Source organism: Diorhabda carinulata, chromosome 1 (genome assembly GCF_026250575.1).
Source record: "Diorhabda carinulata isolate Delta chromosome 1, icDioCari1.1, whole genome shotgun sequence".
In the NCBI taxonomy this organism is placed as follows: domain Eukaryota; kingdom Metazoa; phylum Arthropoda; class Insecta; order Coleoptera; family Chrysomelidae; genus Diorhabda; species Diorhabda carinulata.
The window spans coordinates 26,199,896-26,216,357 of record NC_079460.1 but is presented as its reverse complement, the minus strand read 5'-3'; the positions used below and the strand labels follow the sequence as shown (position 1 = coordinate 26,216,357).

General features: G+C 30.5%; 1 protein-coding gene across 4 annotated transcripts; it reads right to left on the bottom strand.

The window, feature by feature from the left end:
* Positions 1-2,687: 2,687 nt before the first annotated feature.
* LOC130902252 (WD repeat-containing protein 35) lies at positions 2,688-11,090 on the bottom strand. Of its 4 annotated transcripts, none has more exons than XM_057814266.1 (19): positions 10,987-11,090; positions 10,817-10,928; positions 10,586-10,764; positions 10,225-10,488; positions 9,972-10,137; positions 9,119-9,258; positions 8,813-9,031; positions 8,396-8,537; positions 8,218-8,349; positions 7,864-8,134; positions 7,356-7,596; positions 5,794-5,972; positions 5,532-5,735; positions 5,339-5,482; positions 4,574-4,982; positions 4,323-4,428; positions 3,981-4,240; positions 3,734-3,858; positions 2,688-2,956 (listed from the first exon to the last, which is right to left on the bottom strand). In XM_057814266.1, exons 1-19 carry the CDS (start codon positions 11,008-11,010, stop codon positions 2,791-2,793), a joined length of 3,483 nt encoding a protein of 1,160 aa, XP_057670249.1. In that variant the 5' UTR covers positions 11,011-11,090; the 3' UTR covers positions 2,688-2,790. The 4 variants fall into 4 exon arrangements, with proteins under 4 accessions (XP_057670249.1, XP_057670339.1, XP_057670422.1 ...); XM_057814356.1 differs by having other exon boundaries at positions 8,218-8,331; XM_057814439.1 differs by having other exon boundaries at positions 8,218-8,298; positions 10,987-11,065.
* Between the last annotated feature and the right edge of the window lie 5,372 nt (positions 11,091-16,462).

Here is a 16,462-nt window from a genome sequence, read left to right as displayed (position 1 = left end):
CCGATATATGGAATATAGTGACAATCCTATTAGAGCCGAGGAAATCAATGTCGCAAATAATCAGAACCAAAAGGATGGCATACTCAGAAAAATATAATGCTGAAGCTTTAAAAAACAAAAAGGAAATTCATTTTACATTTATAGCTCATCCCGACAAAGATATGAATTTCTCAGACGTAGTAGAAAAAAATATAAACCAATACCTAAATGAGGTCGACCAAGAACTTCTAGGAATCGCAAGACCGATAAAAAAGTGGGAGAACTACTTAGGTTCGCATTAATAAAAAAATGAAAATTCAAACAGAGCACTAAGAGTACGCCAAAAAAGGTATCCCACACAAACATAATAAATGGTAGACTTCGATCAAATATGGCACGAGGACTTGCTTTAGAAGATGAAAGGTGCAGAATACTCGAAACCTCTCATAAAACTGTTGAATTGTTATCTCAATGAGAGGAAGTTTCAGGTAATGGTAGCAAACAAGACATTTTATAGCAGTAAGCAGGTGTATTACCGGAAACAGTATAGGGGACTTTTTTAAAAAGAGTTTTTTTTTTTTTGTTTATTTTATAAGTTCTTGATATGAAATAATGTCAGATAGTAAAATATTTAATCAAAGGTAAAAAAATAATATCTAAATATTTAATTGAAAATAGTAAAATTTTTAATTTTTAACTAAATAAGAAAATGATTCTCATTGGTTCCCAACTGTGACGTCGTATGTTCAATAAAAAAGGAGCAGTTATCTGCTTGATGATCACGAAATTATCGTTGCCGGCAACGTAGCGTGCTGTTATAATACAGTTTTCATTTATTGGTTACATATATGTAAATAAAAAAAATTTCTATATATAAGAATAAAGTGAATAAACCTTTTATAGGTTAAGTTATTTATATATAATAAAGTGATTATTACTCAATTACGTTAAAAATTAGAAGCATAATAAACTTAATCACTATAAAATATTAAAATAAATCAAAGTTGAATCTCACTAACATTAAAATGATCCTGGCAACAAAAATAATTACATATCGCAGGATCGTTAAAACGACCAACACCTTCAAATCATTTTTTTGTATATTTGAAATTCAAGGCATCATAAAAAATCTTTATCAGGTGTTTTGGTCGGGGTATTTACATTCTGGTACAAAATACGATTCATATAACATTTTTCAGATTAATCAAAGTTTAATAATAAAGCTTATTTTAGAATAACCGAAAGAATAACTGTCGTATTTACTTTGTATCATATGTTCAGTAAAAAAAATATTGAAAATTAAAAAATTTTGTAGGTAGTTTAAACATTTCAGTAAGGACGCTATATTGCGTGACGTGATAGGTATAAAATAATTTTTTTTCTATAAATATTGATCAAAGAATTAAAAAACATATAACAAAGTTGTATATAAACTATCAAAAACTATTTTTTCTCAAATCATGCAAATACCCGATTATCACCCATATGTTTTAAAATTTACACAGTGGAAAACCAGCGAGGTGATTGAGAGTGAAAAACATCACAAAAAGACTTCAAAACAACGCAAACAAAGGTCTTTATTTTAACGATCACGTTAAAAATACATCGTTCAAGCGAGGGAAGGCCTCGGCGAATTGATCGGTAGAAAAAGTAGACTGAAAGCGGACACCAAACTCAAAAAAATAAAAGTTTTATTAGGAGTACAATAATACCAATATCACGTATGTATCGGTAACATGGGGACACATGTAAAATGATTATGAAGAAATCACAGACCCAACAGAACGATAAAATCAAGCGCTAAATGTCCACTGGACCACAAGATCAATGAAATATTTCATGAAGGGAGATCACAAAAAGTGTTGAATATACATGACGCCAGGGCAAAAAAGATATTCGAAGAATGAGGAAGTGGAAAAACTCATGAAGTACACCAAAGTAAATTACAAGAAACACGGGAGACAATTGGATCGATAGATTAAATTAGTTTAGTAACAAAAACTTTAAAAATCTAAAACACACTAAACTAAAGCAAAAGCTCATAAAATTAACCAAAAAAAAAAGAAATTAAAAAAGGAAAAGAATATCCTAAAACTCGAGTTAATCCATTGACGGATACTTCCAGATACGATACCTCTGTATTTCATAAGGAAGTGCCTAGTAACAGCTATAAAAAAGGCGAAGAAGTTAGAAACGTAGCGATTCATATACACACGCGCACGCACGCATTAACACATTACGACTTAACATACAATAAGAGCTTGTCGGAATAACAGGGGGTGGTGGAATATTCTGTTTATAATCCATCCATGGCTTTGGACTGGATTTATCATGCATGCACCCTTATGTGTCTGTTGTGATTCGAACGCGACTGTTTAATTTCTTAGCATATTTGTTTCCCTAAACTATTTTCATTGTTTTCTGGATTGTAACTATTCTTGTTCATTTTACGATTGTTTCTAGTAGTTTATTTCACATGGACATGAATTTGCACTTCAGCGATTTTGCTGTTATCTTTATTAGAAAGGTCTTTTTTATCCTTTTCACCACACAGCGCCTGGTAAACATATGTGGAGTGTAATGTATGTGTACCAATGTGTTTGGCGTGCAATTTAGCAATCGGTGGAGTCTGTGATATTGCCTGCAGAGTTATGTTATTTCTGATTAGACTATTTATATCTTGAAATCCGTGTAAAAAAATAACTGCAGACAGAGAAAAAAATATTTATTGATAAACTAAAAACTACAAACTACAAGAGATCATGTTATTTGGACGGCAACGATGAAAATATTTTTTTTGTTTTAGTATAGCTAGTTTTTAGAGTGACACAAGGGGCATACAGTTTCATTCATCATTTGTGATTCTATTGCTGAATGTTTACAGAACTTACAAAACCAGATTTTTCTACTCAAAATCGAACGACCCGTAGCTATACACGTAGGAAAATGGATGTTGCAATTAGGACACTGTGTATACCTGAAAATAAAATAAATTTGGTTAAAGTTTGATTTTTATATGGTGGATAGTCAACCAATTCGAAGTGTAAATAATTTTAGTCATGGCAATCTTCGAAGTGTGAGAAAATGCGTTGTCCTAATGGAAAAGCACTTTTTTTCTTCAAATACTGTCGCTTTTTGCAATTGTTCCCTTTACCTTATCAAGCAATGATACGTAATACTCTCCTATTTTTTCACCTTTTTGAACGACACGGACATAACACATCCAAAAAAAATATGATATAAATCAAATTGTAACATCAAAGTACCACTATGATTTTTCCCTTTTTGTCATTTCAAGCTGTACATATTGATGTAACTTACAATACTGTAGAACGGTAAGTAGATATAAAAAACCTTTTGAAAGATGGCACGTCAGATAGGATGCACGGGTTCATACACGTCATGCAACACTTATAATACAAACAACTTTGTAGAAAAAATAGAAATCCGGCTAACAGATTGCAAAAGATCGTACCAACTAAAAAAGATGGGCTTATTTAAGCTCGAGTAATCATGTGTTGCAAACAATAGAAAAAAAGAACGATTAATAATTTGTTAACTGCTTGTAAGATTCATTAAAAGTCATACCTCAAAAACCTACGTTTTCAATATTCAACAGTTGTTCCTGGCTTACAGTATTAAATGTTTCAAGAAAATGTAAGAATATCACAAAATATTGAAATATCCTAATAAATTTTTTTAACAATTGAGATGAAGCGAAAAACTATTTCTAATTATTTCAATCATTACTTACCAGTCATGAATTGAATGAGCACAATAGTCACAACAAATCATATTAGTGTCAGGATTAATTGGTTTGTTATGGGCAAATATATCCAGAGCTAGCTTTTCATACCGACTTTTTTCCACTTCTGAAATCTAGAATAAATAAAATTAAAACAATTGAAAATAATAAAAACAGAATGAGCTAAATGTAGCCATAACATTATTATTGGAATTCATAAAAATATTAGAGAGAATATTTTTGTAACTATACTCACATTTTTCAAGCTTTTAAGATTTATCAAAGCTGCAGAGCACACTCCAAATTTTCGATCAAGGTATGCAGCAAAAGCTAAAAGTGAATACACATCGACGGGACAAATGTAATCCTGATAATCTTGTAACTTATAAGCTGTACATAATGCTTCGTGTGGTTTTTCATAATATAAATATCTGTGACACATCATGTAATAGTGATAAGCCTCGGCTCCTTTCCAGGCATTTTCAACCATAAGTTCATCAGTGGGTTGCCAATCCCCTAAGACAGAGAAAACAGTATAGTTTGTTGCAACTGGAACAACGACGAAAGAAGAAAAATATCAACAGTATTATTCACATACCAGAATCTGGATTTTTGTCTAATTCGACCAATCTGGCAGCATAAACATAGTATTTTTTAATACGCAGCAACTTATTACTGTATATTTGGGACTCTTTTTTGGCAAGCTGTAACAAATAAGCTGTATTATTCAAGTTGAAACTGAAGGAAATACTCACTTTGAACACTAAAGTATCTATTTAATATTAATAAACATTTTAAGCTTCTACAGTCAAATACTGAAATAAGATAAAACGGAAATATTCACTTTACCTTAAAAACATACTCTGCAGCTAATAGATAATATTTAGCCTGTACATTGACTTGTACTGCATTCATAATTTGACCCTGTTCTACAAGATGACTAGTATATTTTACCAGCAAATCTGAAATTTTAGGAATCTTATAAGTTTTTGCTAGATCAATAGCCACATCCCACCTATTGTGCATGATACACAAATTGATAGCTGATTTCACTTTCCCAACTTTGATATACGCTTTTACTGCTTCATTATGAACTGCGTTTGAAGCAAACATATCGCCTATTCTTTCTAGAAGAGGATCACCTTCTGGTAAACAATCTATCATGGCATCTAGGTTCTGCCAATCTTCTAAATGATAGTAGCATTCTACTACTTTTGAAGTATTTTTGGCTAATTCGTAATATTCAATAGCAGAAGCCCTGGAATAGGTTTAAGTAATTAATATTTTAAAATGAATGAGAGAAGAAAGTTCTATATATCGTTATTTAACGCTTTGCTATGAGTAACAATGTCAAAACCGCTCTATTTTTACACTGAATTTGACTTCAAGCAGAGCGTAAATTTTATTATTTGACAAAAACATCACTTCAACAAAAATGCATCTTAACCTGGAAGAAACAATAATAACTTCAAATTCTACATAAATTCCAGAAAAAATATATCAAACTCATAGCTTCTTCGTATATTTAAGCGAATAAATTTAAAGTCCAAATAAATTGGTAACCCTCATATATGATAATAAGTAAAAAATATAAGCAAAATTTCTATTGATTACCAGTTATTAAAATGAGCGAAGTAATCTGCTGTTGCATTATAAGCCGTTTGGAGTAATGTATCTGGAGCTGTTATACCATTTTTCAAAATTTGAATTACTCTGAACCAATCGCCTAAAGTTTGACGCAGTTTTAACGCTAAGTCGCTGAAAAAGAGGAAATTATTTTTACTTTTTTTTGTCAAAATTAAATTACCTCCTATCTGCTTCCATATAAATTTTTTCAGCTTCATCGAAATTTTTGAAATAAGTAGCAATGCGCGCCCTTCTTATAGCATAATTGTTCACTTCTTGAAGTTTTTTGACAAATAAAACTTTTGAATAATCTTTTGATCTCACAAAACAAGATTCTGCCATTGGTAAATTCATTTCTTTTAATGCTGCCTCTGCTATAAGTCGCCTAAAATTGGTCAAGTTTACAAAATGTTATTATTTACCTAGTTAATATTCCATCTTACCATAACCTAGGATGTCTGTTTTCTTCGACAAACTGGCAAGCTTCATTAATACCAACTTTCTCTAGCAGTTGTCGGGTATCTCTTAAACTCTTCACCTCTATTTTTACGATATGGTCTTTGTGAGGCTTCTCAGGCTGTTCTATTACTTCGTCTAAGAGAACAGCTTGAATTTCTAGATCCTAAAAAGATTTGTAGTTATGGGAATATTTAGCCCATAGAATGTGAATGTAACAGTTCATTAACATCAACTACTTCACCACAAATATTTGTAATGACAATAAAGTTTCGTTAATTTTAATTTAGGTATAGATAACTTGAAACAACCAATTGAAGATTTATATAAATGTCTACCACCACATTTTTACAAACTAAAGCTATTTCTTATTTTATTGGGTTCTAGAAATAAACTTTTCCTCTATTCACAGACCACCAAATTAAAACATGATATAGGAAAGGCGATAATACTGAGTTCAACATAAGGTGGTTTCATTATTAAGTATATGTAATTCAATTTCAATTGACCAAAAACCACATTATAGTTGTTTAGAACTGTTAAAAATAATTAACTCAGTATAAACCCCATTCTGAATCGTTTTCTAGAAAATCAACTCAAAAGAAATGTCTATAATTTAAAAACTCAAAAAGATAGAAGATAAACAAACTACTAGTGACGGATTTGCTATATTCTGAACATCATATGTTACAAGATGTCCGTATTACGTTTTTTAAATTCTTATAATTTGAAGAAAATATTTTTACTTAGACTTTACCAAAAAGGTTCTATTGTGATTATTCGATATTAAATTAATTATACTTATGTCTATTAATCACTTCCAATCCAGCTAGCACAAACACATACGTAGTAGATTCTAGGGATATACATGGTTATGTTTGGCATATACCTAAAATATAATCAAATATCCGGGGTATATTTTAGGTGTATATATCCCATCAAGGTATACACATATAAATCATCATATATATATATATATATATATATATATATATATATATATATATATATATATCCTTCATTGGCAAGCTATTTTCTCTTTTGTCCTAGGAGAATAATAGTTTTATTTTTTTTAATAAAAAATTTAATTCAATTTTCAAATTAGAAAGTTATTAATTCAAAGAGACTTGGATGCACTCAATCATTAATAAAACAATAGAACAATCTGAAACCTGATATATTAATTATCAGCACTAAAAATTAACATATATAATTTTGGACCACCTTATATAAATGAGAAGGAAACGAGACCTCATTGCCTGATATGGTATTTAAAGAAAAATAAAAGTGAGTTGTTAGTGAATGGTAATTTTATCCAATTTGTTATCAAATTTTCAAATTGTTACAGTTTCCAAGTGACATTGATCACAACTTCAAATTAGAAAACAGGAAAATAGAGCTCCTACGGGATCTACCCTTAGTGAAACATTATTTTGGGTAGCTATTGTGGCATTATTAGCAATTAGCAACTGCAAATGTTTAGTGAATTCTAGACTTATGGCTGATAAAAATGATACAATACAGCCTCATTAATCCAAAGAATACCTACACTAAAACTGCATATATATCCAGAACAAGCTACTGGTTCTTCGGGGTACATTCCTCTGAAGATATACATTCTAGTCTTTTCCATAATTGCTAATAATTGTGGATTATCAGAAGCCCAACACATTGCCCATACATCTTTACGTTCTAATTTTGTATCTGTGGATGAGGTTGCAGGCCTACTCACACCTTCTGATATATCAAGTACTGTCATTAAACCAGATATATCAATTATTGATAAACGTCTGAAAAATTGCATTTTAGATATACAGTTCAAAGAATTACAATGAGAATGGGATTTTTTAGTATTTTCTTCATATAATTAAACAAGCCAATTCTTACTTTATTTTAAAGACACTACAAACTTGAAATTTCAGTCCATCATCGTCTAGGTTGATAATTTTATAAGAATTACTACAGTTTAAGTAACAGCCACTTGCAAATATTTCATCTTAGAACAATAGGTTTAAAATACATATGAAATGTATTAGTTAAAAGAAAAAAGTACTTACGTAGAGCTACAGTTAATGGCCATCTTATGAGGCCGGGTACTAATTTTAAACCTGTTAGTTAGTACAAGATGAGGTAGTACATAAAATTGTATAAGACCGGAATCTCTTCCAATGATTAAACATTTATCACTTGCAACTAAGCAACACACTGGATCTATAGTTTCATGTGTACTAACTGGCATACTACTTCCACCCTCTAATTCTTGAATTATTTCAACTGCACCTGAGGGACTATCGTCTATGTGGAACATTTTTATTCTGTTGCTGTTAGCTAAAAACATTATCATTACAAGCATACTTGTAAAAATTCTTTATTTGTTGAAATATGAAATGAGAAACAGAAAAAATAATCACCTGACATGGATTTGGGCGTTTTGTAATACCAAACAATAAAATTATTTCTTGATGATGCAAAAACTTGATAAGAACTCATACCTATTGCAATGGGTTCAATATTTATGTATTTCCCTAAAAAAATTGCATAATCTAAAACTTTTAAATTGTTAAATCTACACTAAAATCCAATATATACCATCCACTGGAGTTCCTAAAGTGTTATAAAGTATAAGACCATATTTTCCTAAAGGATCTTCATTATCAGATTTTGTGGCAACTATACAATGATCACCATATCCTGCTATTCCTAGCAATGTATGTACCCATCTAGTATGACACTAAAATGAAATACTTTATTTGAAAAACATTTATTGCTCTATTTTTTATAATAGCCAGATTAATTTTATATTAGAATAATTTGTTCAATATGAATGCTTTGCCGCTCTGATATTTTCACATCCAATCACTATTTCTCAGTAAATTCAGATCAAATGTTATTCCAAAAACAGACCAAACCATACTTAATCGTTAATGAAAATTGTTTATATATTTCCAACATTGGGTTTTTTAGTTGCAAATACTTCAAATGTATTTTTTAATTTTGCAAACTTACTTGATTGTTACTGGTATCCCAAAAAGAGAGACATATTCCAGGTTTGTGAGGTCTAAACGAGCTAAAGACTACCGTTTTTTTAAAATAGCACCATTTATAGTCAGGTCTGATGTTCGCAAAATATACAAATGAATCAACAGCTAGAGCAACTCTTAAGGATCCCCCTTCCCAAACACAGCGTGCTATTGAATTTCCAGGTACTTTCAAAGTTCTCAAATGCTAAAAAATAAATAATAATTATTATGAAACTGATGAAAACTTAATAAAGTTATATATTTTTACAATATTATATGTATATGTACTTACTTCCCCAAAAGGACTATAAAATTGTACTAAGTTCACTTGTTTTTCTTCTGCAAACTGTCTGCCACAAATAGCAAGGAGTGATCCATTATGATTCCAGGAACAATGGACTGCAAACATTTTTGTGTCTACTATAATGGGAGCTAAAAGAAATGATGTTATCCAACATTAGTTCATATTTATTATTGTCACAAAATATTTTGTCACAGGATAGAAAATATAAAAAGAAAAATCTTGAAACATGAAGAATTGTAACAGTTTATATAAAAAAAATTTTATTTTGTCAATATCACCTATCGCTAATCTGTTGCATACTCCATCAACATTCATTTAAAATTAATTTCCTAACAAAAAATAGATAGCTGCAGAATCCAGAAGTGGTATCTTAGACTATAAGTACCAGTTTTTATAGATATCAAACCAGTTACCATAGGGGAAAAATGAGGTGTACCTCAAGGCAGCATATTGCAATCATTTTTGTAATTTTGTTGGTAACAAGCTATTAATAGTGACTAATGAAAATCTAAATATTAATTGAAAAATATTCGAATATATTCAACTCTTCTAGAAAAGTTCCCTGACTAATTGAAAACTAAAGAACATTCAGCATGGAAAAAGTTCTCGAAGCTTCCTTGACGATAGCTCTATTCCGATAAAAATGAAGTTAAACTATGGGTGGAAAATTGTATAAAATTCACATAAAAAGATCAAGAGAAAACAATTGAGCTTCAAAATTTCATAGAAAAGTAAATTCTTATTTTGAATCTAATATTATGAAGTATAATACAATTACACCTTCATTTACTGAATTAAAATTAGAATAAAAAAAAAATAATAATTCATGAATTTCACTTACATATATCACTTTCGTTTTTCATAAGTTGTGTTTTTCCATTTTCAAAAGTTATTGCTAGATTTGGGCACAGTGAATACATATTTCCATTTATTCCATTGTACCAGTCAAGTCCAACTATGGGAATTGCTTCAAATGAAGGGTCATGACAGAGCACATTCAGTTTCATCTGAAAAAAAGATAAATGCAATATCAATAAAATAAAAGGAAAAATTAAAATGAATCCAAAAATATTATAATAGTAATTTCATCTCACCACAAAGTTGCCTTGATTATCATATAGGTGTAACATTCCAGTTTTCAAACTAAATAACAATAACTTGCTGTCTGGAGACCACTGTACTCCAGATAGTTGTATTGGTTTCAGCTCTTTACCCCATATTCTATTTCCTCCAACACAACCAACTATAACAACTCCATCTTCATAAATAATACATATTTTTTGACCATCAGCACTCCATGACATTCCAACTACTGTTGACTTTTTACGGTTATTTATCATTTCTTCATACCAGACATTCTAAAACATCCTACTCGTTAGCTTCTTTACGAATAGGTATACAACTTACATATGAGTTTTATATTCTATGATATGTAACACAAAATGGAAATTACACCTTATAAAGCATCCATACAATAATTACACCGTTTTCATCACTTGTGGTCAATTTTTTATGAGATTCATTCCATACTATCACTTCTATATTTTCGGTATGCCCCTCCAAAGTCTGGTTCATTGAAAGATTGCTTGTGGCTGCGAGACCTTTGTTTTTTACACTTCCATCATTATCATTAGCTACAACATATTTTTAGTTTATCCAGAAATCAAAAAATATCCAATTTCTTACATGAATCAAGTTTTAGAACTTTTAAAAGCCCATTTTCTCCTCCAACAGCAATATAACCATCTAACTTATTCCAGGCTATTGCATTAATTTTAGTATTATTTGGAATAGCAATCTGGAAAGTTTTGAGAATAATTATATATTGTGCTATTAATAATTAAATATATCTTCACCTTTTTACTCAGATAAATAAACATTTTCACGTTTATAGTTAGCCTTTTAAAAAGGTTTTGTTTTCATTTCAAGTTGCTATGACACTTTACGTGTACATTGTGTTGTCTATTAGAAAGGAGGATCTTTTGAGCTTCTTTCAATATTTATTTAAATTTTTTACAGAGAAAATTGTGGTTTTCTAATCAAAAAGAACTTCAGGTACATTTTGATACGTTTTTTATTTAAAAAGTAAGCACAAGAGGGCAAACCCCATTGCACTCGAGTAGTTGGAGTGGTGTCTGCGGTATGGAGATGCCTGTGAATATTGATCTTGAACTTCTGTAGGTAGTAGTGCTCGGGCAAGACGTGTCTTGGTAGCTGATTCCACAAGCTTACACCTTTCAAAAAAATGAGTCCCGATAAATTGACGTTCTTGGCGTCAGCAGGCGAACTCGGTGTTCATGTGCCACGTCTGCCTGTAGAGTAGATCTTGCAAATATTGCTCTAGACGGTATTTCTTTCTTCTATACTCTAAGCTGTCTAATTTTCTGGTCAACTCATGATCGCCTATAAGTCGAATTGCTCTATTGAGTATTGAGTCGAGTATCCTCAGGGTATGCTTGGGAGCCGAGCTCCAAATGTGAGAGCAATACTGAATGTGAGCTTTGTCGAGGATTAGGAGATACTGCAGAGTATATAGATGTTTGGCCTTAAAGAGAGCTCCAAGTTTTTGTGAAGCTGCTTTAGCTAATTTGGTTACGTTACTATGCCAGGACATTGCTTCCAACCTCAACACCCAACAAGCGAATTTGCGGTGATGGTGATATTTTATGTTCAGATAGGGCCAAATTCAGAGCCACAGTGCCAGTTTGCTTTGTAAAAACAGCAGCCTGAATCTTTGCTGTATTAAACTCAATCAGATTGCTTCCACCCCTCTCCAGAATATTTTTAAGATCGGTATTTATGTTGGTGATCTGTTGCTGCCTACAGATTTAGGTGTTAGTCGAGTTTATTATAAATGTGCTCATATCATCTCAGTTATATTTTTTTCTCATAACTATAATATATACTATATGCAACGAATATTCAGATTATAATGTCAAATTCATTTGTATTTTCGTTATTTTGAAGGTAATGAATAAAAAACTACATATTAACAAACAAAACTCGATATTTCAACACGTTCATCGCCAACGGTATGGCTGATATCACAGGTGTTTTTTACAGCTACAAAGCGAAGAAATATTAAAAAGAGTACATATCCGCAAAAAAAATCCAATGGAGTGCAAGCACACGATCCTTGCGAATCGAGAGTTGAATTTAAAGGAAATATGCGACCTAAAAAGTCCACTTTATTTTTTACGGTTACTGATCCATCTTCTACAGTCAACGGTGGAATTTTTGACTTACAAAAACCTTGGCTGACCGCTTTTGTTAAAGACCAGAAAGACCTTAATCTATTTGGGCAATTGAGAAGTTTGTTTTTCACTATCTCATTGTATCGTTCCTTTCAAGCATCTATAGTCTGCTTGAAAATATTTCTCGTGACAACAAAGTTTCTACGATTGTCGGATTAAGATTTGAGTGCCATTATTGTCTGCAAAATCTTTGATGAACTAAGGAATATAGGCTTCCATACCTGCCAAGATTACCGAAATCTCTTTTGCACACATTGAAGGGTCATTGGAATTGAAGCAAAACATCATTTCAAGGAAACATTTCTAGTTTACAAGCTGGTGTAATTAGATTCTGACCTTGCAGTAACTTAATTTTTCAAAAACATATAGGAATACAGGCTTCCATACCTGCCAAAATTACCGAAATCTCTTGTGCACACATTGAAGGGTCATTGGAATTAAAGCAAACATCATTCCAAGGAAACATAAAAAAAATTCTGCAGATGTTCCCAATTTGCCGATCTATAATGTCAAACTTTACATGGTCTAGGTGGATCCTGAGTTTGGATTTCTAGTTCACAAGCTGGTGTATTTAGATGTGACCTTACAGATGCTAAATTTTTCAAAAACATATATGTAATACTATTACCATTGTGTAAAAAATAGGATAGTAGAACAGGGACAATGTTAAAACCATTTGAGCCAATTTTGCACGCCATCTAGTTACTTTTACGCTCGTTTTTCATAAAAATGACCCGTAGCTTAGTGTCATCTGAAATAAACAGCATTATTTTCAACAACTAAATTTTTTTGGAAAGATTCCAACTAAATGTGAAGTTTTCTTTATCTTCTAAATTCGAACCGACAGTACATTGTTGCCGATTTTACTTTTTATTACGAAAGTAACACAAATTACATATTCGATAGGAATCTTTACAATAGATTTTGAAATATCATGTTTCTAATAATGTTATAGCAAGTATTCGCCCAGATCTTCGAAACCATCAATTAAATCTGTTTTCATGTTGTACTCAAGATTCCTCTTAATAGACATTGCGTCGAATATCAGAATACATTTCTTCTCGTAAGGCAGAAATCGTAATCGCCTTTCTTTTCAGATAGTAACCATGAGGATTTCACCTTATGTCGTAATCGCATATTCACAAGAGATTTTGTAAAATTCGTGAGAATTCCTTCTCCATACAAAACGTTCGCAGAGAGTTGCATTTTCATAATCCTTTTTTTTGTAGCTCTCAATTGAGTATTCAGTTTACTGCCTTTTTTTCTAGAATTGGCTAGTTCCTTTCTCAACCATTCATTTTCTTCTTGTAATGACTGCTTCCTACTTCCAATTCCCATAGAACAAGATGGAAGATTCTGTAACTCTTTCAACCACTCTTCATCTTTATGGTTACTGATAGAACTATCTGTCATGTCAATGTTTCTGGAATGAATCGGGGCAATAAAATCACTATTTGAATATGTTTGTGGATGTTTGGAAACATTCAATTGGATTATTTGTTCATCCAAATTTTCCCTATCCGATTCACTTTCTGAACCTTCATTATTTTTGTAGCGGAATGGTACAGCAGTAGTAGGCAATCTTTTAGATTGACTAATATTTTCACTCAAATGTTTGCTGCAGATCAACTTATTTCTTAGTGATTTCTGGCTTAGGTTTGCCAAAACAGCATTACCTGAAATAAGGAACATCAATGTTAACATACATATTTATTGTAATGGTTATGATAAAGTATTTTTTTATGTTCAAAAACTTATTATTCATTTATTTCATTTCAATAACTGGCATAAAAGGAATAACGACTAGTAGTACCCTTATTTGGAATTTCCCTAATTGTATCTTATATCATCGTCGGAATGACAGAATTTTCCCGAATTGTGTTAAGATAATTCCATACCTGTGTATAATTCTTAAAAACAACTACACTTCATTGAAATTTCTTGGTATGCTCACAACAACGATAAAAGACTCTCATACTTATCTATAATAAGGGTTTTTAAAATCAAACAAAAAAGACCATTCAAAAGAATTGTAACAAAACCAGAAATAAAAAATATAAAAATAAGTATATACGTACCAAAGATATTAAAATAATCTGATTTTAATATAAATATTATATTCGTTGGCTTTGTATTGAAAGTTACGGATCAATGCGAAACTTTGGATAAGACCAATAAATAAAAAAATTTGTCCTATCAACTAAAATACCTACTTATAATCGTTTTGTCAGTTTTATCATTGTGTAAAGATATTTATACAATGGCCTCATCCTTACCGATAAGTGTACCAACTAACTCAGGACCGGTCTTGGTTTCACATTGGAGAGCCACAAGTTATAATAAGCGAAAATATTATTTATTGTATTATCTATTTATACTTTTTGGATTGACCACATAATAATATAAAAATGTTAAAACTGAGCTCATTGTTGAGTTAAATATATTTATATTACTACTGGTACTAATTTAACAAAATGATTTTATTCACAAATCTGTTATAGGTAAATCAAGCATGAGTCATATGTTTTTGAAATTATAACTTATTAAAGTGCAATACAAAAAATATATACAATTAAAAAATATATCCAAGGCGTCATATTTAATATAGTTATAACGTTATAAAAAAGACACCAATTACTACAGTTGAGAATATAAATTGCTCTTTTCCAGAATTTTTTATACGTAACATTTTTTAAAAATAATTGATTTGTTCTATAGTTTTGAATAGGCTGTTTCTATTATCACTGTAGGAAGTTATGGATAGGTAAATCGTGAAATAAATAACCAACATCAATATTTGTTGGAATGATAAATTCATTCATAATGTGCGACTTGAAAAGTATACTTGAGGAGCTTGTTGCTACCTTCAACTTTTAGAAATTGTATTTTACAATGAGACCATAAATGCTTACAAAACCATCTGTTTGTTTTTAATAATAAAAGTAGGCAAAAGGTCTACTTATCTGAACCAAGTATATATGGTCATGAAAGCGGGTTCTTACTAGAAAATAAATTTATCTCTTGTTAAATGTGTTTTTTGCAATATATATAATAAAATTGAAACTAAAATTCATTTTTATTGAAAGTATTCAACAATCATAAGATGGTATATGGCATTACTATATTCTTACCCTTAATAGATATGAGGACAAAAATGGTGATTATATTATGGAGGGATATTACATTGGTAATGTTTAAAGTAAAGCTCTCAGTACATTTTTTGACAAAATCAAAACGAGTATCTACGACAGAAACGGATTTAAGAATAATCATTAGTGATTTTAGTTATTCGAGATAAAAGTGTGGTATATCGCTTAAATTGACTTATAAGTATAATAAATAAGCATATCCTCATTAAAAACCTATATGTTTGCCTCGTGAAAGCACGAAACGTCGTATCGAAAATTTGTTGGTACATGTCTATAGTAAATTTGTATTCAAATAAAACTAGTATTTGATATTATTTCATTCAAACATTCTATGCTGGATAAAACAAAAGCATAATTTTCATGTATAACTTGAGAATGTAGGAAATTATAATTTTCTCCCTAATTGTTACTATTTTGTCAATCTGTTATGGCATAGAATATAGTATTATAACCTTATTATAATATGTGATAAAAAAAACAGTCTATATACATTTGAACAGGTGAATTTTTTGCCTCATTGACAGGATAATTTCCAAATATAAAAACACAGACAAACTACCTTATTATTATGTACTTACTTCATAAACATAAAAAAATAACAAAAAATACTATCTAAATTTTTGTGAAATATTAAGTTCAGTCCTTTGTACTTGGTTAGATGTGTTTATGTATAAGTTTGAAATATTTTTAAATATGTTTTATTCTATTCTGTTTGTCTTTACTATAAAGATGGCTTCTAAGTTTAAATTTAGGTGTCATTCAAGTACTTTTGAAAAGTTTATAAGATTGAATGGATTTGGATTTTGTGGTAAATCATTGTACTCGTATTATATGCAATGCGACCATAATACAAATAAACTCATTATCAGAAAAAATTATTGGACGAATTATCTTTTATTTGACGATAATTAAATACCTCCTTATGTTTA